This window comes from Kalmanozyma brasiliensis, assembly GCF_000497045.1.
Source record: "Kalmanozyma brasiliensis GHG001 unplaced genomic scaffold PSEUBRA_SCAF10, whole genome shotgun sequence".
Taxonomy (NCBI): domain Eukaryota; kingdom Fungi; phylum Basidiomycota; class Ustilaginomycetes; order Ustilaginales; genus Kalmanozyma; species Kalmanozyma brasiliensis.
In genome coordinates this window covers 552,160-574,490 of record NW_015961949.1, presented here as the reverse complement: position 1 = coordinate 574,490, position 22,331 = coordinate 552,160, and the positions used below count along the sequence as shown (strand labels likewise).

The 22,331-nt window shown below is 58.6% G+C and overlaps 9 protein-coding genes across 9 annotated transcripts; 4 read left to right on the top strand and 5 right to left on the bottom strand.

Annotated features, from left to right (window-relative positions):
• Window positions 1-515: 515 nt before the first annotated feature.
• On the bottom strand, window positions 516-3,083 carry PSEUBRA_000858 (ATPase, AAA-type, core; the record flags this gene model as incomplete). Its single annotated transcript, XM_059464467.1, has 1 exon — window positions 516-3,083. The coding sequence occupies one exon, from the start codon at window positions 3,081-3,083 to the stop codon at window positions 516-518; it is 2,568 nt and encodes an 855-aa protein (XP_059320928.1).
• Window positions 3,084-3,294: 211 nt separating this feature from the next.
• Window positions 3,295-5,274, top strand: PSEUBRA_000857 (GDP dissociation inhibitor; the record flags this gene model as incomplete). Its single annotated transcript, XM_016434149.1, has 2 exons — window positions 3,295-4,558; window positions 4,640-5,274. 2 exons carry the CDS (start codon window positions 3,295-3,297, stop codon window positions 5,272-5,274), a joined length of 1,899 nt encoding a protein of 632 aa, XP_016294622.1.
• A 130-nt stretch (window positions 5,275-5,404) lies between these two features.
• PSEUBRA_000856 (Sas10/Utp3/C1D) lies at window positions 5,405-6,679 on the bottom strand (the record flags this gene model as incomplete). The annotated part of the gene is made up of 1 exon (XM_016434119.1): window positions 5,405-6,679. One exon carries the CDS (start codon window positions 6,677-6,679, stop codon window positions 5,405-5,407), a length of 1,275 nt encoding a protein of 424 aa, XP_016294621.1.
• A 490-nt stretch (window positions 6,680-7,169) lies between these two features.
• PSEUBRA_000855 (Beta-glucan synthesis-associated, SKN1) lies at window positions 7,170-9,473 on the bottom strand (the record flags this gene model as incomplete). The annotated part of the gene is made up of 1 exon (XM_059464465.1): window positions 7,170-9,473. The coding sequence occupies one exon, from the start codon at window positions 9,471-9,473 to the stop codon at window positions 7,170-7,172; it is 2,304 nt and encodes a 767-aa protein (XP_059320927.1).
• Window positions 9,474-11,836: 2,363 nt separating this feature from the next.
• PSEUBRA_000854 (Zinc finger, C2H2) lies at window positions 11,837-13,912 on the top strand (the record flags this gene model as incomplete). Its single annotated transcript, XM_059464464.1, has 1 exon — window positions 11,837-13,912. The coding sequence occupies one exon, from the start codon at window positions 11,837-11,839 to the stop codon at window positions 13,910-13,912; it is 2,076 nt and encodes a 691-aa protein (XP_059321087.1).
• A 514-nt stretch (window positions 13,913-14,426) lies between these two features.
• Window positions 14,427-16,284, top strand: PSEUBRA_000853 (Thiolase, C-terminal; the record flags this gene model as incomplete). The annotated part of the gene is made up of 3 exons (XM_016434156.1): window positions 14,427-14,483; window positions 14,569-14,939; window positions 15,486-16,284. The coding sequence occupies 3 exons, from the start codon at window positions 14,427-14,429 to the stop codon at window positions 16,282-16,284; spliced, it is 1,227 nt and encodes a 408-aa protein (XP_016294619.1).
• Window positions 16,285-16,431: 147 nt separating this feature from the next.
• Window positions 16,432-17,970, bottom strand: PSEUBRA_000852 (uncharacterized protein; the record flags this gene model as incomplete). The annotated part of the gene is made up of 1 exon (XM_059464463.1): window positions 16,432-17,970. The coding sequence occupies one exon, from the start codon at window positions 17,968-17,970 to the stop codon at window positions 16,432-16,434; it is 1,539 nt and encodes a 512-aa protein (XP_059320926.1).
• Window positions 17,971-18,329: 359 nt separating this feature from the next.
• On the top strand, window positions 18,330-19,730 carry PSEUBRA_000851 (AT hook-like protein; the record flags this gene model as incomplete). Its single annotated transcript, XM_016434141.1, has 1 exon — window positions 18,330-19,730. The coding sequence occupies one exon, from the start codon at window positions 18,330-18,332 to the stop codon at window positions 19,728-19,730; it is 1,401 nt and encodes a 466-aa protein (XP_016294617.1).
• Window positions 19,731-20,100: 370 nt separating this feature from the next.
• Window positions 20,101-22,020, bottom strand: PSEUBRA_000850 (uncharacterized protein; the record flags this gene model as incomplete). The annotated part of the gene is made up of 1 exon (XM_016434117.1): window positions 20,101-22,020. One exon carries the CDS (start codon window positions 22,018-22,020, stop codon window positions 20,101-20,103), a length of 1,920 nt encoding a protein of 639 aa, XP_016294616.1.
• Window positions 22,021-22,331: the final 311 nt, after the last annotated feature.

The following is a 22,331-nucleotide window of genomic DNA, read 5'->3' as shown; positions in this document are numbered from 1 at the left end:
CCGTCTTGCCAGGCTTCCCATGCGCCAACACCGTTCAACCGGTGACATGAAACCCTAACCCTAACCCTACTCTAACTTCAAAATCTGTCCCCTGAACAATTTTTGGTTTAAACTTTCTGTGATCCTTGGTGGTTACGGTCTGCTCTTTGGTAACCCTAACTTCATTTTGCAATCCCAATTATGAATGCTCTGTTTGCTTAGGGTTACCGGGACAACTGATTCTGTGCTGGTCATAATTTGCCTGGGTCATTCTTGGGCAACTTTTGCGACCATCTTTCTTTCTTTGCGCTATTGACCGGGTTTGACGAGGTATGACCGGGTTACAAGCTGGTTCTTGGTGTCTCAATTGGTCAAGAAACAGGAGGAGATGGATGAGATGCGTTGCAGAGCGATGACGCATACTACAGACACCTGATACATGATCGACGATATGTGTGTCGACGTGCCGAAGCTTGCAACGGCGAGAAATGACATTGTCGTTGAGTTTCGTGAGCAGCGTTACGAGTGGACGGCCGTCAGACAACCAGAGTATCGCGCCAGCTTTCGTACTGGCGGATCATGAGCGAAGTGATGCGCCGCTTGATCGAGGAAGCTGCGCTTTCGAAGTGACGCTGTTCGATCGCTTGGCAATCGATGTTTTCGTCCATGGCGAGCAAGCCGGCCTCCTGGCAGATCGAAACAACTTCGGCGCCCGAGCATCCGTCCGTCATCTGCGCCAGCTTGTTCAGGTCGACAAATTCCGTGCTGACGGCCATCTTTGACATCCTCGTCCGCAAGATCTGCTTCCTTGCCTCGCCATCCGGGGGCCCAACGTAGACGAGCCTGTCGAGTCGGCCGGGGCGAAGGAGAGCGGGATCGAGCGACTGCGGTCTGTTAGTCGCACCGATGACAATGACGTCCGACATGGCCTCGATGCCGTCCATCTCGTTGAGTAAGGTTGCAATGATGCGGCTGTTGAGCGCGTCGCCGCTCGAATCGCCGTCGCGACTGGAAGAGAGGGCGTCGATCTCGTCAAAGAAGATGATGCTCGGCGATGCTGCGCGTGCCTTCTTGAAGGTATCACGGATAGCGCGTTCCGATTCGCCGACGTACTTCGAGTACAGCTCGGGGCCTTTGACAGCGAGGAAGTTGAGGCCAGACTCGGTGGCGAGCGCTCGAGCGATGAGAGTCTTGGAACAGCCTGGCGGGCCGTACAGGAGGACGCCTCGTGGTGGTGAGACGCCAAGTCGCGAGAACGCGGCGGCATGCTTGATGGGCCATTCCACGAGCTCGCGAACCTGCGCTTGGACTGATTTGGTGGACAAGGCTCCCGAGCCGCCAGCTGAGGGTGTCGATGATCCGGCGATGTCGGACCAGTAGACTTTCGGCGGCTCGAGGAAGATCTCGCGCATGGCAGAGGGGCGTACCAGGGACAGCGCCGCGTTGAGATCCGCAGCAGTCACGTTGTCGAGGATTCCGTCGTCTGTCTCATTCTTCTCGAGCGACATAGAATGAATCCTGTCTTCGAGCTGGTCTGAACTGGAACGGCGACGAGCAAATGTGCGACGGACGGCTCGCATGCCGGCTTCGCGGATGAGAGCCGAGAGATCTGCGCCCACGTAGCCGTGCGTGCGACCAGCAAGGTCCGAGATCTGCTCTTGCGTGAGATCATGCGGCACTGGCCGAATCAGTGTGTGAATGATCTCGCCTCGTGCAGCGGCGGTTGGGATGCCTATCTCAATTTCACGATCAAGACGACCTGGACGGCGGAGAGCTGGATCGATCGCGTTCGGCCGATTCGTGGCTGCAAGAACAACGACGCGGGCTGGGCCTTTGCCCGTCGACGAGCTTTGAGCTAGCGCTTTCCTCTCCGTTGCATCGTCGAGTGTCGCATCGTCTTGCTGCGCTTGATCCTCGTCATCGTCGGCCTCCTCCATGCCATCGAGCAGCGTCAACAGCTGCGCGACTACTCTGCGCTCGACTTCGCCCGCACCATCCGCATTGGCGCCGTCCCCGCTGCCCCCTTCTCTTCTTGGGGCTAGAGCGTCGATCTCGTCGATGATGATGATACATGGGCTCTTGCGTCGTGCTTCTCGGAATATGCTGCGAAGCTTGGACTCGGTCTCACCATGGAAGGCAGAGGACAGCTCGGGGCCGTTGATAGTGAGATAAGACGATCCGGTTGCCGCAGCAACGGCCCTTGCGAGCGACGTCTTTCCTGTTCCCGGTGGACCATACAGCAGCACTCCCTTTGGTGGTTTGAGGCCGTACTGGACGAAGATTTCGGGAGACATGAGGGGCATCTCGATCAAGGTCTTGATCTCCGCGATCTGTCGGTCGAGACCGCCGAGCCTGGAATAAGGATCCTCTTTGGGGATCTCAAGCGCGCCGTTTGTTGTCGACTCTTTCGGGTACTTTGCATCAGCGCCAAAGCTTTCAATGGCGACGTCAGTAGTTCGGCTCACCGAGCACGCCTGTGTGGTCCTGGATGCCGAAGTAGGGTCGACGGAAGTGGAGACCGTCCAGCCTTGGTTCTGACTCGTATCGAGTACCGAAGCGACCGTGAAGGAGTACACTTCCCCTTGAAAGCTGAGTGGCAGCACCTGGCCTTGGTGAACGTACTCGAGCTCGGCAAGACATTCTTTGGCGTGAACAGTGAGCATCTGGCGATCCGAATTGCCAAGCTTCGCGAACGTGGAGGCGCTAGCAGACTCCTGTGAAGAGAGGGAAAGGGTGATCTTCGTGCATGTTGGAGGCTTTCTGGTTGCATCGCCAGCCTGTGTCGTAGCGAGAGGCAGTATCGAGACGGTGTGCCCAGATTGGAGGCCGGGCGGAAGGTGGGCCGCTATCGGGAGTCGTATAGTACCGGTCTCGAGAGCAAAAGAGGGCCACACAGAGCCGACGAAGAAGTCTGCTGAAGTCGCGCCTTCGGCAGTGACGAGCAGCGCATCGCCGGTTTGAAGCTTCAAGGCGCGGATGGTATCGACAGGGAGCAGAACCTTGCTGCGAGAAGAGCTGCTTGCGGCGGTCCCTGCCTCGACGACGCGTGCCTTGAAGGAGTCAGCAGGCCGCGACTGATCTGCAGCCGCGAGTGAGCCGCTCATGATGGAAGTGCGACCTCGTTACCGGCGCCGGTGTAAGACGAAGGTGATGGAGTAGGTGGTGCGAGACACAAAAGTCGATGTGGTATGAGGCAACTTTTTTTCGTTGCTCGCTCGGAATTCGGACTGGAACCGTGGGCACGGTGTTGGACCCTTTGAAACGCAGCACGAACCTCCTGGTCTCTCTGAGCCACACACACGCACAAGCTCGGCCATGTCGCTCGACCAGACGCACTATGATGTGGCCATCCTCAGCACAGGGCTCACACAGAGCATAGTTTCAGCCGCTCTCGCCGCAGCAGGACTGTCGGTGATTCACATCGACAGGAACGACTACTATGCGGATCAGTGGGCGAGTCTGACACTGTCAGAGCTGCTCAAATGGACTCAGGACACCTCGAGCGGCGTCGAAGGTGTTCGGCTCAGCTTTCCTTCGACCTCGCGGGCCGACACGAATAAGTCTGGAGAACCGTCGAGGCTGCCGGAGTCGCTGGCGTCTCTGGATCGGCACTATGCCATCTCGCTCGCCCCGACGTTGCTTCCCGCAACAGGACCATCGATCGACTGCTTGATTCGATCCAAGGTCTCGTCGTACGCCACCTTCCGCCTACTTGAGCGCACTTGCGTGGCATCGGTCTCCTCGCATGATGACGGCCCAATGCTGCTGACGAGTGTTCCTGCAAGCAAGGAAGACATCTTCAAGACCAAGACGCTCTCCCTCATTGCCAAAAGAAAGCTCATGAAGCTGTTGATGTACATCGGCACCGAGGACTGGCAGTCGGATCTTGCGCAGAATCCGGACACGTCGCAGCGATCCTTTGTGGAGTACCTAGCAGACGTGCACAAGATGTCGCCCGACCTGGTGGACGCTGTGGCCTACGGCGTGTGTCTATGCGCGACTCCAAACGAGACGACAGAGGTGGCCATGGCGAGAGCAAAGAGTCACATGCAGAGTGTGGGCAGGTATGGCAACTCTGCTTACTTGGTCGGACAGTATGGGGGGGCGGGTGAGCTGGCGCAGGGCTACTGTCGCGCATCGGCAGTCAAAGGAGGCATGTTCATCTTGGCCCACGAGATCAAGTCTGCGAAGCGGGACGCAGCAGATGCCAGATGGGAGATCGGGATAGACGGCATCGACGATACGGTCACAGCCGATTACATTGTGTCAAGCGAGGAGATGCTGCAGCAGCTTGGCATCACGGATCCAGGTCAGACAAGCGCCCCCGGGTCCGCAGATATTGTGCTGCACAAAGCGGTCCTGGTCCTCGACAAGCCGATTCACTTTGCCGCCGCCGTTGGCAAAGACTCGTCAACAGGAGGTCAAAGCACGCAAGGGAACTCGCCTGAGAAGGACGCATCTGAATCGCCTCCGGAGACAGGACTAGTTGTCTTCCCGCCCGGCTCCATTGGTGGGAACGTCAACACGGTCACGGTGCTGATGATGGGCGAGGGCACCTTCTCGTGTCCTAAGGGTCAATGTGAGTACCTTCTGGGCCTTCCAGCTTGTCCGACACTTCAGTGCAGCATTGTTGACATGTTTTCTCACTTCGCTTTTGCAGATGTATACTACGTACAATCGGAAGCGTCGCAGGCTGATCGTCAGCAAACGGCAGAAGACGCTCTCAAGCCGGTACTGGAACAGATCATCAACTTGACGACCGAGTCACGGCGGGCTGAAGCAGCAGATGCGGCCTCCGTCCACCCGCTTCTACAGCTCACATATCGTCAAGCGGTTCCTTCCACATCGAGCGAGTCCTCCCTTCAGAATCTGTCAAGCATCACTTTCCCACCTACATCCACAGACTCGACCTCGTCCAACACTCAGCATCCAGTGACGTCCATCTCTGGGCTCACCGATGCGGCTGTTCAGCTGGCAGAGAAGGTATACTACGACGTCTTCGCATCACGACTCACATCACCGGATTGCGGAAGCACGCACAAAGAGAGGGTCAAGTGGGTCAAAGAGACTGTGGAGAGTCAGAGGCTGGAAAGGAAGCGCAGAAAGGGTCGCGATCCCGCCGAATACCAAGGGAGAGGCGGGAGAGGGGCGGACGACGGAGTCACGCGCCTACAGCCAGATGGAGAAGGCCGCGAAGAGTCGCAGGAGCAGGTGAAGGTGGTGGGCTTCTTCGAGGCAATCTCGGGTCAGGACGACGGTGATGACGACGACGATGCTCATGGAGATGGACAATGAGCCTGTGATCAGCACGAATGCACACAGGCTGGTCACAAGATCAGTTGCGCTGGCGTGGTGGTGATGCCTGAACAACACTGATTTGAGCATTTCCGCGCTGAACGTGACAGGATGATTGTAAGGTTAGGTCTCATCGACGAGACTGGTTGACCTGGTTCTTGAACTTGTTGCTCTTGCCACCAACAGGCGATGGTGCGCCACTCGAGCCGCTCTTGGACCTCTGCAAGGTGGATCCCGCCTTGCTGCTCGACCTGAGCGTGTCGTACGCCTGCTGAGCCTTCTTGGCCTTCTTGCCGTTCCTTCCGTCGAGTCCTGCGCCTCGGAGCAGATCGCCAAACTCCTCTTCCATACCACCTCCAATCCTCCTCCTTCCATCGCGACCCGAGCTGAGACCAGCACCGCCGAGCGCCACGTCGGCCTCGTCTCGTCTGCGCTTGCGAGAGTCCTTCTTGGACATGACGAGACGGGTGAAGTTCTCTTCTTCGAACTCTTCCATGCGTGCCAGTGCCTTTGCGCGTGCTGAAGTGTTGGATGCAAGTCGACCGCGACCGCCGACACCAACACCGCCAGAGGAGGCCTCGTAAGGATTGGACGACATGCCAGCCGTAAGATCGGATAGCAGTGCCGAGTTTCGCGTGATGGACGACGCTTTGTCGCCAAAGCGAGGGTCCTTCTTGTTGGTGCGAGCGTCGGGGTCGTACGACATAGGAACGAGCTTGGGCGGTCGATACACTGCGGTTTTTCCACCTTCGTCGCCGTCTGAATCGGACTCCGAGGCATCCCGAGCGGAGCTTCTTCTGGACGCGCCGTTCGATTTCGAAGGCCTGTCGAGGGCTCGAGCCTTGTCTTGCATGAAAGCGGATGGGTTGGGTCGGAAAGCAAGCTCGTCGTCGCTGGCATCATCGTCGTCACTGCCGTCAGCCTTGTTCTTGCCGTTCTTGGCCACGGCAGGCTTCGAACGACCAAGCAGGACCTCCTTGTCGGCATCTCCGGCGGCACGTAGCAGCTTGTCGGTCTGATACTTGAGGCGGCTCTCCAGCGGACGAAGCTTTTCGAGCATCAGTCGCAGCTTGACGAGGTTCTGAACGACATCTGCTGGTCCTTCCGAGACGCTGTTCTTGCTGCTGCCGGCCAGCGATCGACCAGAGATCTTGCTGAGACAGACGGCCACGACGTGATGGAGATAGTCAAGCATGGCATCATTCTTTACCGTGAGTAGCGAGATACCATCTGCGTACGCGAAAGGGTTATCCGAAGCATCGCTCGATGCTGCGTCTACGACATCCTTTTCGAATGCCTTGACAGAGGTGCTAAGCGCTGTGACCGACTTTTGAATGCTTGCGAAAAGCTTGGTGATGTCAGTTGCAGCAACAGATGGTGCAGCAGCTGTGGTAGAAGCCAGCATCTTGCCAAAAGGTAGTCTCCCGGAGAGCGACAAGCTGTCTGTCAGCGTGCAGCGCAGTCGATCGTGTGGAAGATGGGAGTGAGGGTCAACGACTGTCAGCTGGAAGAAGTGAATTCACCGACTCGCCCGCCGCCTTCCAGATTTTCGCAAGGCCAACTCAAAAATTTCCTGGCCGCGGGCAGCTCTGTCCCGTGTCCCGAGTCTCTGCCTCACTTACCAACTTCGTTCACGCACACTCGCAAACATGATCTTTCGAGACCGAGGAACACAAGAGATTGAAAGTCCATTGAGGTATGTATGTGTGTGTGAGCAGCAGTGTGCTCGGTGAATGCGAGGTATGCAGTAAGGTACAAATGCGATGGATGTCGATTCACCGTCAAACCACGCCGAGGGACCCTCTCATGGAGTCCGCTGCTAAGCGTGGGAGGTGATCATTATACAGGAGATGTGTGTATGATTGTGTTCGGCCGTTGTGCGTCGACGGCCGCTTCTAGTTCTGACCGACGGCAATCTGGCTGGACGGCACTGGGCTAGCCTGCGGATACGGCTTGACAGGCGAGCCGGGCTGGGTACTGGTGGGAGCAGAGCACGCCTCTGGATATAGCTTGTTTCTGGGCCACAGAGCACCATAGCCACCTTGCTCCGGAGTGCCTCCCCACGTTGTGAAGTTCGCATTATCGTATGCGGCTCGGTGGCGCTCGATGTAGTCTGCGGTGGGATAGTCGGGGGGATCGCAGCCGACGTTCTCCGCGTCGGGATCCTGGTAGACTCGGACCCAGTCAACGGACATGACTGCGGGGAAGACAAGGTGGCGCCAATCGGGAAAACCAAAGTTCTCGCTGATACCCAGGTTGAAGATGATGTACATGGGCTCTTCGGGAATGGGACGGTCGCTGATCTGGCTGACGGGATCGGCAGCTAGAGCGGCGCCGTAAACCTTCCATGCTCGCTTGTCGTCCGAAATCCAGTCGATGTAACCCTGCGGACCAGGCTCGTACTCGAAGCCATACGTTGCAAAGCTGCCGTCTCCGCCGCGCTGCACGGCGGTCTGTGAGGCAACTGTGATGCCGCTAAGCGCCTGCTGGTCGTTTTGGCCGTTGTACATGTTGAGATGCGATTCGTCCTGGAAGAACTCATAGGCAGGGCCGGTGGTGTTGGTGATGTTGTAGTACATGTTGAAGGGCGCTGTCTGCATCGACTGCGATACCGTCAGACCGAGCGTACCGTCGACTTGAGCTTCGAAGACATCGATCTCGGGTGCGCTACGTCCGCGGAACGTGCCATCCTTGAGCATGGGTCCAGGATGGTCTTCGCCCGCGCAAGTGCAAGCGGAAAGACGCTGACCAGGCAGGAAGGAGAGCGCCGTCGATTCGGCCTTCCGGTTCCACATGACATCGCCGCCAATAGCCGCAGCAGCTGGCAAGCCGTTCGAGTCGGTCTGATTCATGAGCGTGCCGACGTCGCAGGCAGAGTACGAGTAGGGCCAGGTGCCGTCCGTGGTGGCGCCATAACCTGCACGTCCGAGGTTTCCCATAGTCCAGAACGCAGGCCACAGACCGGCGACACGGGGCGCACCGGGCAATCGAACACTGGCAACGAGGTAGCCACCGGTGAAGCAAAATTTGTTCCACGAGCTGAGGAAGCCGCCGCGAAAATTGAGATTGTTGGTTTCGACCTGATCGAGCGTGATGCGGAGCGAGCCGTTGGCGGTGGTGACGGCCTCGGGAGAGTACCACTCGTAGTTGTTGGTGGCCCAGTAGTGCAGATCGGACGCTTCCCAGAAAGGGTCATCGCCTGGATAGAAGGAGCGGCCTGGGGTATTGAACTCGTCGGAAAAGACGAGCTTCATGGTTTTGGTGCCGTCGGGGCTGACACGAGTGTGCGCGTCCAGAGGCGTGTCAGGGTCGATGAGCGAGGAGCGAAAGCCGGGTATGCTGCCAATCTGGCCTGACGCATTGACACCGCCGAGGTTGAAGCCGCCCTTTGTGCTCTCGTGACGACGCGTAAAGTACGAGATGATCGGGTATCCACCGAAGAGCAAGACGAGCGCGAAACTGAGAAGGACGAGCACGCCCATGTTGATCACGCCCCTCTTTCCCACGCTTCCTCCCAACCAGCCGTGATTGCTTTCCGAGTGTGCGTTTGGATCATGCAGATCATCGTCGGGCTCCTGTTTCCCGTCCATGGTATCCCACGAGTATGGGTTGGCAAAGTAGTCGGCCTGCTCCGACGTGGAGGTCGAATTGTTCATACTGACGGACGAGCCGACGAGCGAAGATGGGAGGAGGAAGGGATCGCGAACAGCGCGTGGATTGACTTTCTGATCGTCGGGATGATACGAGAGCGGCCTCGACATACCCAAGTTGGCGTAACGTCGAGGGCTTGAGCCAGGAGCGCCTACGTCGACCGTGTAGGAGAGCGTGGCAAGATCGTGCGTCTCGATGCTGTGTTCGACGGCTGAGTCCTCTGCTTTTGGGTGCTTGAGGCCGATGCTGAGGGAGGAGCCTTCCGCGTGCTGGACAGCGGTCATACCGTCCTCGTCGCTGGACGAGTCTATGCTGAGAGCAGGCGAGTGTATCAAGCTGCTGGTGCGTGGTGTGATAGGCGCGTCGAGGGTGAGCAGCGAGTTGTCGGCGGTGTGATTGCGATAAGGGACGTCAAGGCTGTGATCTCTAGCACGGATGCTGATGTGAGCAGGAAGCAAAGGCGCGATGGAGGTAGCGGGGGAACGCGGCGCAGAGGTGACCGACAGCCCCTCTGCCTGCTTGTCGACTGACTCAGCGCTTGTCGACATTGTAGCTGCAGCTGTCTGCCTGTCGATCGATCGATCAACAGAACTGAATCAGTGTGATGTTCTGTGGGATGAGATTGAGCGATTCTCAGTGCCCCAGCGAGATGCGGCACGCCATGCGCAGTCGAGGTCCTTTTCGTTGCAAGGTTCTGCTGATTAGTCGGTGTGCATCGCTCTGCGCTTCTTTTTTTGATTCTGCTTCTGCGAGGGACTGCAAGAGAAAGGCGGGCGGTTCGAAAGATTGTGAGCTTGAGCTGGCGGAGGAGTCGAGCTTCAGCGCGGAATTGTGCGTGGGTTGCAACTAGGTTCGTCCGAAATGAAGTGCAGATGATGTCGGAGGATCCGAAGTGACTTTAGAGGAGAAAGTGTGGGAACGTGATTGAGATATGAACAAGTGTCCGTCGGAAAGAAGCTGCTGGATAGTCGAGAAATGGATGAAGGATAGGATCCGATGAGTCAGGAAGGAAGCAGAGAAGGAAGAGCCGAAAGCTTGCTGATGGTCCCAAAGAGGGTCACGTTGGAGTGTCCAAGGGATTGAGGAGCGGCTCACGTCGGCCAATTGCAAATCGCGAAGAGGGTCGACTTTGGTGGGACTCTTTGAGTTTGCCGTCTCACATGTGCTCGAACCCGAGACTAAGGAAGAGACTGCCCCCGATGACGGCCGCAGGAATCACATCGCATTGCCTGGAGGGTCGCTGCTTCTCGAAGCTCGAAACGAGAGGATGAAAACGAGGGTCTTCTGCCCTTCTTGACTGTAACACGACCGACCAGCTGAGACACAGATCGACAGTCGATAGATTAAGCGAAGCAGCAGCTGGACAACGCGAATTCGAACTGCGCAGCTTCACACCATCAAACCAGCCTGAGAGCAGCAACGAAGACTCGACCCAAAAGCGCTCTCATGCATGAAAGTCCGGCGTCTAAGCCGAGCCAGAAGAAAAAAGAGGGCACGCGAGCTGTCAGTTTTTCATGTGCCGTCGCGACTAAGTCAGGGGTCCCGGCGGTGTGCCAAATTTCACCCTTCGGGAAGACTCGCAGTGGGTTGATGGCCTGAAAAGTTTTCCTTTGGCAGGTGTGTCTCGTTTGATTTGCAGTTTGCTTTGCTACTCGATCCTTCCATCGAAATGAGGGTCTGAACGTCGTCGGATTGGAAGTGAGCACTCATCGAACGATGACTCCAGCGTTCTTAAACGTTGTCCAACAGACTCGCTTGCCCCTCTCAGCTGAACCTGGACCGCAGCCACTGCAGACACCGCCGAGGTGTAGCTGCAGCAAGGCTTTAGCGAGAAAGGGAATTAAAAAAGCAGGCCGCTGTCCCGCTTTGACGGGCCGCACTGACCGAAGCCGCCGCGTGAGCCAGAAGCCGCATAAAAAATGGTCGACGCTCTAGGCTTTTCGGCTTTTGTCATGTCCGAGCGTGGCTGCAGCACTCCAGACAGTCTCTTCCATGCTTCCGCCTCGTTCCGATCGAGTCGACAGGGATGCGAGCATGATCATCGATGATTTGAGGATCGTCTCTAAGCGCGTCATGTTCTCGATGACTTTCATCAGCGTAAAGACCTATTGTGACGCCATACAATGCGAGCTGGTCCACCCTGATACCGCACAGTGCCTGGACCTGCAGCTTCTTCGTGAAATTCCCATCTGATGGCGGGTGTCCGCAGCTGGACAATAAGTCATGGCGAAGAATGAGGAAGCTGAAGCATTGTTCTCACGCGCACGCCCAGTTCTTCCCACGACCCTCTTTTCGTCTTGACCTTTGACTTTTCCTCGCTCAAAGCGAGGCCAACCTTTGCGCCTGTCGATCCGCCGTCCGAGAGTCAATATTTCGAAGTGATCTTGTCCTCGTCCTAGACGAGAGCCTTCTTTGCAGCGCTGTCTCTGCATGCCTATCAAAGTGCAGTTGATGTTCGCGCTACAAGGCTCGGGCATGGCTTGTCAAAAAGCATGCAGTGCATCGCTGTTGCGCAGACAGTCGTCTCGTACGATAGACAGCTTTGCGAAAAAGTGAAATTTCTGGCCTGAGGAATTTTTGGACGACACCCTGCAGAACGAGGTGCAGCTTGGCCATTCCAACTCGTACAGCTGCTGCGGCTGCGCTTGAGGTGGTAGTCGTAGTCATCCTACTCTCGCAGCTCCAACATCTCGTGCTCAGCATCTCTCGAGAATTCATCGAACGCACATCGAGCGGCCCATTCAAGTGCTTGTGCTCGCACAAGGTAAGTCTTCTCCTCATGCTGGAGCATATATGTGACACAACCGCTTCCCTTGATGGGCCGAACGGGACCCTGGCTACCGCAGTTATGCCGCAGCTTGTGCAAGTTGCAATGATTCGCTAACGCTGATCTCTTGCTCGTTCTTTTCGCATGCTTTTCAGCTTGGGCCGACTTGCGCAACTGCTCACCATTGCTCGCAAGCAACACGCTGCGGGGCGTGGTCCGACCACCCCGACCACGTCACCGATAACGCCCCTACCCACCAATGCCAATGGCGTCGGCGTCGCTCTGCCCGGTGCACCGGTACAGCTGCCACCAGCACCTGTCCTCTCGGCACCGATAAGCACAACACAATATGTGCCGCCAACATCGGTATCTGGGACGCTCTCGCAAGCCCTGCCTGCGTCACTAGGCTTGGATTCGACAGGTGCCTCTGCCACAGCCAATGGCAGCATGCTCGCAGCGCCAGCAGTGGCGCCTGTTCTTGCTGCCGCAACGCCCTTGCCGCAGATGGGCCTCGACGCTACTCCCATCGCCATGCTCGACGCTCAGTCCATCCAAGCTCAGGTGGAAGCTCTCATCCAGTCGACCTCGAGCTCCGTCGCCGCCAACGCAACCATTCCGCCGCTTGACAGCACAATACCAATGCAATCAGCAGTCATCCCGCCAAGCATCGACATGAACGTTCCAGGACTCATCAGCGCACCAGCGCCGTCAGCCATTCAAGCTCCAGCAATCTTACCGGCACCGCTAGCGGCAGGTCATGTTCCTGCGCCCGTCGTCTCCAACCCAGCACCATTCGTCGATTCAGTGCTCGCACCTGGGCCGAGCTTCCAAAACACTTTCGCACAGTACCAATACCCACAGAATGCCGATAGAGCGACCCGTGACGCGGGCATCGTCCCATCGAGCACGCCTTTGGCTCCGATCTCAAAGCAGGAGCCAGGCATCAGTAGCGCTCTGACCAGGGAGGAGGAGGAGAGGGCTGCCGATGCACTCATTGCAGATCACGACACGCAGGACGCTACCGAGGCCAGCACGCGAGCTGTCAAGCCTGAACCCTTTTCGGGTGCCGATCTTGCCGCGGCCGCCAAAGCGATCGGCATCGAGGCTGATGCTGACCTTCTAGGTGGAACGGGCGAAGATCAGCGCGCTCTGGCCGCAGCCATCAGGCGGTTGGGCGTCGAGCACGGAGAAGCTGCCCGGAAAGCAGTTCAGGAAGCGGCCGCCGCCGCCGCGGCTGCCGCTGCTGCTCGAGCATCACAAGAGTTGGCGAAAGCTGCCGCAATGGAGCAACGAGCCACTCAAGATGCAGCTGCCGGCCCATCGAGCGTGGCTGGCCCATCGAGACCCAAATCGACTGCTTCACCCAGTTCAAAGTCCGGCAAGAACCCCGTGAAGCGCTTTCCATGCCCCAAATGCGATAAGGCTTTTGCTCGCGCCTTCAACCTCAACACGCACCTCTCTACGCACGATCCTGACCCGAATCGGTCCAAGCCGTATACATGTCCCTACCCAAGCTGCAAATCCGAGGGCGGTCGTTCCTTCAGCCGTAAGCACGATCTTCAGCGTCACGTAGCTAGCATTCACGAAAACGATCCGGAGCCCGGCATCCATGGCGATCCTGAAGAGGTGATTGACGGCGACACGGGAGGTCTCGTTTCTCTTGGGCTAGGCACTCCGGGCAAGAAGTTTCGCTGCAACGGCTGCGGACGGTCCTTTGTCCGACGAGACGCACGCAACCGTCATCAGTGCGATGGCAAAGACAGTCCATGCTCGCACATGTCCAGATCGCCTTCGGGTACGCCATACGCATCGTCAATATCACCGGGCCCTGGCGCCTTGCTCGGCATGAGAGGCGGCAGTGGCACGCCTGTCGCTCTGACGGGTGCAAGGTCGGCGCTTGCTTCGCCAGCGCACAATGTCGCTTCAGGCACAATGTCAAGAGGATCGCCTGCAGCTTCGAACAACCTGTCGAAAGAAGTGCAGGCAGTGGCTAAGCAGCTGCAAGCTCGCGTGGAAGCGCAATCACCAGGCCCGCAGGGCAGCGAGGGCGCTGCGACTCAGTCGCGCAACATTGCCCCTCTGCCAGGTGGCAGCAGCGGTGGCGAGCGTCGAAACTTTCCACTGTCGGCCATTTCGCTCTATGCTTCGACGGGACCCTCAAAGATGCATTCCGGATCTAGCTCGCCATCGGGTGGCAGCAAGGTCCAAGTGGGCAAATGATCAGTAGCAGCTCGGCAGCATTCTCCACACATCTCTTGAACACCTTTCCTTTCGCCTTTCCTTCCCCTGACCCACAAATGTATTTGTTTCTTCGCGCAATTGTTCCTGTCAATGTATACGTACGTCGCTCCCACTGGTCAAGCCTCAAGGGACTGTTCCTATAAATAATCAAGTGACCAACTCGCCGTGATGATCATTCAGAGCTGGTGAGTTGAAAGACTCGTCTGTCTCGACGAAAGTGCCATGCAGTCGCTGCGCTGGCCTGGGGCGGTGAAGGATCTCACATTCACCAAAAATCCCCACGGCGGACAGGGTCGGAAGTGCTGAAAATGGGGTGATGCGCATGCGCCGCCCAAAAGTCGTACGGTTCTTCTCGACGTGTTGCTCGTGCTGCTGCTGCTGCACCGCAAATCGATACTCGCTAAATCGATTGGTCGTGCTTCACCCCACCTTTTCGCACATTCTCAACATACCACTCTGGCCCTGTTGACCCTCTCTTCCCTCCCGACCACCAATGCCAGCGTTCTACCAGACCGCCGTCGCACGACTACATCAAACAGCTAGAATCATGGTAGGTCCCGAATTCCAGTCACGTCTCGCACTCGGATGATTTGAAGGAACGACTGACGTGTTTCCTCCTACTTTGACGATTGCAGACGCAGATCAACGACGTATTCATCGTTTCGGCCGCCCGAACGCCCATCGGCTCGTTCAACGGTGTGCTCAAGAAGGCTACCGCACCCGAGCTCGGTGTCGTGGCTGTCAAGGCCGCCATCGAGCGCGCCGGCCTCAAGCCTGACCAGATCGAGGAGGTCTACATGGGCAATGTGCTCCAGGGCAACGTCGGCCAGGCCCCCGCTCGTCAGGTCGCGCTTAAGGCTGGATGCCCCGACACCACCGAGGCCACCACCATCAACAAGGTTTGCGCTTCGGGCATGAAGGCCATCTCGCTCGCTGCTCAGAGCATCCAGCTCGGCCAGCGCGGCGTCATGGTGGCCGGTGGCATGGAGTCCATGTCCAACGCTCCGTAAGTATCATTCTCATTACAACAAACCACGCACAGAGCTCGGCTTCGGTCGGACACGAGCACGCATCTTCACGTGATCCGGACGACGACAGACGAGGCAATAAGGCGGAGGTTGGGCCGGCCAACAAAGGCGGATCGCGAGCAGGGACCCGGGCAACTCACCCGGCCCTGCCTTGTCACCTTGCCACTGCTGCTTTCGAAAGGCGAAAGCGTGCTGAAGGCAACAATGGACCGGTACACCCAGGCTTTGCCCGTTCGGGTCAACCTCAGGACACCGGCCTAACATTGTGGGGCAGGCCCGAAAGAGGCATTGTGCCGGACTTATTGCCGGTCGGCCTTTCTTGTGATGCCCACTCTGGCCGAAGCCCCATTCGCGTCCCGGAACTGGCGCATGTCCGCTCACTCCACGCATCGTGTGTGCCCAAGAAGACAGCAGAGCCACGGCCGGTTCAATGGTCTGGAAGTAGTCTGGAAGAAGCGTCTGGCCCTGTTTCACATTCGACCGGACACAGTTGCTGACCAGCATTGAACATTTCCTGTCCACAGCTACTACCTGCCCCGAGGCAACGCCTACGGCCACATCCAGGCCACCGACGCCATTGTCAAGGACGGTCTGCACGATGTCTACAACCAGGTTGCCATGGGCAACTGTGCCGAGAACACGGCCAAGAAGCTCTCGCTCTCGCGCGAGGACCAGGACGCCTTTGCCATCGAGTCGTACCGTCGCTCCGCTGAGGCGTGGAAGGCCGGTGCTTTCGCCAACGAGATCGCTCCTGTCACCATTGCGGACAAGAAGGGCGAGGTGGTGATCAGCGAGGACGAGGAGTACAAGAACGTCAAGCTCGAGAAGATCCCTACGCTGCGACCCGTATTTGACAAGAACGGCACCATCACGGCAGCCAACGCGTCGACGCTCAACGACGGTGCGTCGGCCGTGGTGCTCGCGAGCGAGGCCGAGGTGCAGAAGCTCGGCGTCAAGCCCCTTGCCAAGATCGTGGCCTTTGCGGACGCCGCCTGCGCACCGATCGACTTCCCCATCGCCCCCGCGTACGCCATCCCCAAGGCCCTCGAGCGCGCCGGTTTGACAAAGGACGACATTTCGCTGTTCGAGATCAACGAGGCCTTCTCGGCCGTCGCCCTCGCCAACAACAAGATGCTGGAGTTGGATGCCAGCAAGGTCAACGTGCTCGGCGGTGGTGTCTCGCTCGGCCACCCTATCGGATCGAGTGGCGCCAGGATCGTCGTCACGCTCGCACACGCGCTCAAGCCCGGGCAGTACGGCTGCGCCGGTGTCTGCAACGGCGGCGGTGGTGCCAGCGCTATCATCATCAAGCGCGAGAACTGATTTACCCACAGTCACATCGATGGCCTGTAGAACGACACTTGAAATTGTAACACATGCTCAAACATCTGCTTGCACACACGGAATGTCTGAAGTCACTTGTTGACATGATAAGGGTATACAGCAAAGGTTCTGTGAGATGGAGTTGGCTCAAGTCCACGCAGCAGCCTGATGCCTCAGATTGACCAAAAAGGCGTTGACTCTGCGCACATCGCCTACTTCGCTCTTCCACTCCTTCATCTCCTTCTCCCTCTCGCCCGCCTCGACCGTCACTTTAGCCAGCTCGCTCCGCTTGGCAAACACCTCCTTGCGCAACAGCCGCTTCTGCTTCCTCGCCCGCACAACCTGCGAGATCAACGTCGTCCGGTTATCCGTCTTCTCGCTGAGGTTCAAAAAGTTGGACCGCACCGATTTGCGCAGCGCTTTCAGAGCGAGGAAGGGTGCTTTGGCCGGCTGCTCCTCGATGGCACTGCGGAGCTCCTCGTCGACGATGGACCAGATAATGTCGACGTCGTTGAGGTATTTCGCCGACTTGCTTTTCTTCGACGGTTGCGAGGAATCGGGGTCGTCAGGGTCGGCTTCGGAGAACACGAGCGAGAGAGCGCGTTTGAGGCGTTTTTGCGTTTCACGAGTGCGGGCGGCCGAGGTGGCCCCGCGCTGTCGCTCGAGGATGGTGCGATCCATGACGGTCTCGTCGTCCTGCTCTGTGGGTAGTTGGATGAGTGCACGTGGGGCGGAGGCAGACTTGGGTGGCCGACCGCGTCGTTTGGCTGCGATTGAGGCTGCGGCTGCCGTGGCTGCGGCTTGTTTGTATATGCGCTCGGAGCCTGGACTGCCTTGGCGACGTCGTTGACGTGAGTCGAGATTGCGCTGCGCTGCACGTGCGGCTGGCGAGTCGCCTCCAGATGCGATGCTGAGGTGGGACACGCTGGTTCCTCCGATGCTCGGTCGCATGCGACGCACAGAGGCGTCGACGTGGGAGGACGATGCGACGGGCGAGGGGATCATCGGCAGGCTCTCCTCGACGGGATCCAGATTGGGGTCCAGGTTTGCACTCCAATCGTATGGCTCATCAATCATGGGACCTGAGCCCGAGCCAGCACTGGCACTTGCACTGGAGCCAGCATAGTCCTCGCCAAGCTGGCTGCCCACCTCGTCATCATCGTCGCCTCGGCGCGCTAAGCCAGCTGCATAAGGCTGTTTGAGGATGCGCGATGCAGCAGGTGTACTGCTGACAGGCCCGGGAGGTGGTCTCGCTACCCGTCGTGGCACGCCCATACTGCCGGACGCATCCCTCTGAGGTGAATACGCCATCCCATCGTCGTCGTCGAGTGGTGGTAGTGAGTAAGCATCGTCGGAGCCTTCTGCTACTGCTGCGGCCGCCGCTCTCTGTTTGGGGCCTGAACCCCGAGGTCGGCCCGGTCCGCGTTTGCTGATCGATCCATCTGTTGATACGGAGTCGTTTGCGTTGCCTGTCGATGGTCCAGCTCGTTTTTGCGGCAGCTTGAACTGAAAGTCCCTCTGCATGGCTACGGCGGTACCTGCACCACGCATACGTTCCTGTCGACGCTCGGCGAAACGATGCGAGCCCCCCGTGGCTGCTGCGAGGTCTGACATCCTGGCATTGTTGCTGCTGCCGCCGCGACTGGCACGGCTGCCACTGCGGGAGCTGGATGGCCTGCCGCTCATGTTTGGGTCCTACTTTGCCGGTGTTGATGCGAGTGCTTCGGTGCGATGGTCCATACGGCAAGGCGCTTCCAGCTCGTAAGGGACCAGGTCAGGGCGGATGGGTTTTGGCTGTGTGCGTCGGCGCAACAAAGTGCGCAATGTCGGTGGTGGGTGAGACAACAAAGCGACATGCAAATCGAGATGGAGGAAGTGTTGGCCAAAATGCAGTTTCAAGAGAGGCGCGTCTCGCTTTGGAGACGCGTTCCTCTTTGCTGCAGGGTCAATTCCACAAAATCACAGTTTCCCAGTCACTCTTCGACAACGCCTTCACCCTCGTTCTTTATTATCGTCACATTTCACCACATCACACATCTCCAACAATGCCGCCGTCAAGGACGACAAGACCTGCTGCGCAGTGGGACGCATCCGCATCCACCATCTTGCCGCGTCAGAGAGCTAGACAGGCCGGCAATGTCTCGCTCAGCTCCACCGTCGGCGCGCCCACCCCAGGCAGGCCATCATCGCGCAACATGGCGGACAACTCGCTCGCATCTACGATAGCCGCCTCGACTCCAGCTGGGCGCGGCCGTCCGTCTCATCCAGCCATGCAAGCACTCACTTCAGCAGACACGAGTTTCGCATCGACATCCTACGGTGCGCGTCCCGCCCGACCGCCTGGTCGCCCGCCCAAATCCATCCTAGCCACTCCGGCGGGTCGATCGCACATCTCCCCGCCGAACAGCGTCTCGTTCTCCGATCAGCCCAAGCGTCGAGGTCGTCCACCCAAGAGTGCGAGCAGCCAAGCATCGTCCTCCGTGGCAGCGGGCAAGAAGCGTGGCAGGCCACCTTCCTCGCGCGACACGTACACCGAGACCTCCTCCGTAGCCTCCTCGTCGCGTCGCGGTCGACCGCCGGGAAGCACCAACAAGACGAGACAACAGCAGCTCGGGCTGCCAAAGTCTCGATCTTCGAGACCCGAACCCGATCCGGAATCCGACTCGGAGGTGTCCCTCATCGACGGCGCTTCCGAAGACGACGATGACGAGGAAGAGGATGCGAGTCTGTCCGCAGACGAAGACGAGGTCCTGTCATCTGAAGACGAGGCGCGGCAACGCACGAGCGGGAGGAAGAAGATCAAGCGCAAAGGTTGGCCGAGCGAGAAGGAGAGGCTGCGCAAGTGGCGCAGGTTGAGCGTCGAGGAGCGCGAATGTGTGACGTCGGAGGGTGGCTTGATCTGGCGTACTGCCATTCCGCTGCTCAATTCGATGCCCAAGAACATCCGGTCTATGGTGGCCGACAGCCTCACGCGCGCGCTCAACCGGATCGACAGCAAGCTCGAAACGGGTCTCGTCCCACCCCTCGCGCGCATTCCGCAAGGCAACATCACCGCCTCCGCCTCGCGCCGCGATTTGGCGAGTAGCATGCTCTCATGGCGTCTCGAAGAGGAAGGCTCGCTGCTGCGCGCTGAGAACCCGGAACAGCAGGTCGACATGATGGGTCTTGGCATGAACGGCGACATCCTCGAGCTCGAACAGATGCTCCTTCCCGAGGCAGAACACATTGTCGAGCTGAGCAAGACGCTCACACATCAGTCGGAGCATCTCGAACGCTCGACGGCCAACATTGCTAGGCTGAAGCGCGACCGCAGGCTCATCAAGACGGGCGGGTCGACCGACTACCCCGGCAATCTCGAGGCGAACGAGATGCTGTCCGTGACGAACCACAATCCGGCGCTGGATCCCAGCCTCTCATCACTGCTGCGTCTCAGCACAAGAGCTTGAAGAGCGAACGCCTTCCTCAGTCTAGCCTTCTTGCAATCCAAGGCTCGTGCTGCCGTCTGTTGCGGTCCAGAGTGCTGTGTGTTACATGCCCCTGTTTGTGCCTGCCCGAGTACGAATGAAGCTCTCACATGTCTCAAACCTCGCAGATCCTACGCAAGAATGACGTTGAACGACAGTGCTTGAGTTGAAACGACAAAGAAATACACGAGGCAAAGATCGACAAGTGAGTGTGTGAGAAAGTGATTGTTCTGAATAGACGAGATCTGGAGAGAAAGACAAGAGTCGAAGATGAGAGAGGATGATGGATGCAGTGCGACAATGTGACGGGAACGACTTTTGAGCAAATCCGGACAAGAAGAACTAATGCGCATCAACGATCGCCAAAAGGATCGGAGCGGCTCTTGGAGCTGCCGGACTCGCTGCCGTTGCCCGCGGGGCCGGGAGGTGGGGTGAGGCCCATGCCGAGGTGACCAAAGATGAGGTCCTCGTCGAGTTGTGTCGAGCGCGCCAACGCACGGTGTGTAAAGTTGGGCATGATGTTGTAGCTCTGCTGGTGCCACTTGGTCGAGTTGCCCGACGAAGCGGCGAACGAGCGACCGGCTCCCACACCGGCCATGTTACCGCCAAACTCACTGGTGGGCATCGACGACACCGAGGCAGCGCCCGAGGGCAGAGGAGGTGCATCTGCAAATCCGGCCGTCATGGAAGCGACCGAGGGTGCGCGCGAGTAGTTGGTGCCACGAATCGAGCCAGCGGGAGTACCGTGTGTGGATCGATTCGCGAAGGTAGGAGGGCGGTTCAAGCTGCTCTCGCTCGGTGCGATCGACACGCTGCTAGGGCCAGCTTGGGAAGCGAAGGCAGGCGCAGGCTGCTTCTGCATCACCTTGAACGAACGTGATGGCGAAGCGGGAACTTCGGGGGAAGCACTAGACGGCGGTGATGGTGTTGTAGTGGTCGGCGAAACCGGAGCAGGCGCGGGAACAGGCTCGGCCACCGCCTGCGGGTAAGGAAGCTTGTCTGCGGTGGTACCGGCGTCTTTTGATCCACGCTTGAATCCCCACTTGTTGGACTTGTTCTTGTTGTCGGACGATGCCTTGGCAGCGGCAGCAGCAGCGACGCCCGATGCGGCCAAAGACTTGCTACCGGACGCGGGGGATTTGGACGTTGACGTTGAGGACGGAGGGGCGTAACCAGAGGCAGCCTTCGTGGGAAGGGCGGGGACGGGGGGAGGATGCGAATCTGCGTCCTTAAACGACTCGGACGAAGGGCTGCGATCGGAAGCTGAGCTAGGCGAGCGAGCGCGCGTCTGTTCGCGCGAATGTTTACGAGCGGCGATGGCAGCAGCACCGATGCCACCGGCAGCAGCGGCCGCGCCAGCACCAGCGCCCATGCCCGACGAAGACTTGGAAGGAGCCGAGTTGTTGGTAGTGTAGGCGGTCGAGGAGCCCGAGGGAGCACCAGATACGCCCGAGGCGGTGGGGTCGGCGAAGATGTTCTTGGTACCGATGTCGCGCATCATGGGCGTGTTAGCCGTCTCGGGGGCCGTGGCGAGGGATGCAGAAGAGTCGTTGTTGGGAGCACGGAAGGCAGCTTCGTCGGCCTCGTTGTTGCCGAGACGGCTCGGCTGCGCACCGCGCTGCTGCTGCTGCCTGTTCTTCCTCCTCTTGAGGCAGAAGAAGAGGAGACCGAGGGCAGCGATAGCAATAATACCACCGACGACACCGCCAGCGATGGGGCCGGCAGAGGACGACGAACCGGAGCTGGAGCTACTCGCATCGCTGTTGCTGCTACCATTCGAGTTGGAACCCGAGTTAGAGTTGGAGCCCGAGTTGGAACCAGAGTTAGAGCCGGAACCCGAGTTGTTGGACGTGGGCGTGGTGGCGGCAGCGCTGGTGGTGCTGGTGATGGTGGTACCACACTGGAAGTTGAGTGTCTGTGTGATGCCAGCGTAGGCGGTGATGAGCTCGCTGTTGGCATCCAGAAGGCGGAAGGTCATGGCCTGAGCACCCGAGGTGGTGAGCGGGCTGTAGAACTGCGCGTACCACTGGTAGGAAGTGATGGTGGCAGTGTAGACGCCGTTGAAGGTGATGGAAGAGATCTCGTTGTCATCGATGGCGCTGGTGCCGGAGTAGACGTTGAGACCAGCTGCATTCACCACTTCGGCGGGGGTGAGCGACAAGGTGAAGAGGATACGCTGACAGCTGGTCTGGGTGACCTGCACGCTGAAGGCGTGCGCCATCTGGACAAAGGCCAGCAAGGCGGCCAGTAGGCCAAAGCGAGCAAAGGACATGTTGGCTGTCGACGCAAGTAGCGAAGATGTCTACGGAAACGATGGTGTTGAAGAGATCACTGCGCCGAGCAAGATGAGATGGCCGATGTAGCCTGTAGGTGTTGTTGTTGCTGCTGCTGCTGGTCGAGCTACGAGCCGCCGAATCTGTCGCTAATGACCGATGCTGTCGGGAGTGACCAGATGTAAAGAGGAAGTGGAGATGATGTTGCAGAGCGGAAGAGCAACAGTGGCCGGACGATGGAAGGATCGTTGGTGAGGAAAGGAAGAGCCAAAGCAAGGGGCGCAAGCGATGATGAGAGAGAGAGAGGGCC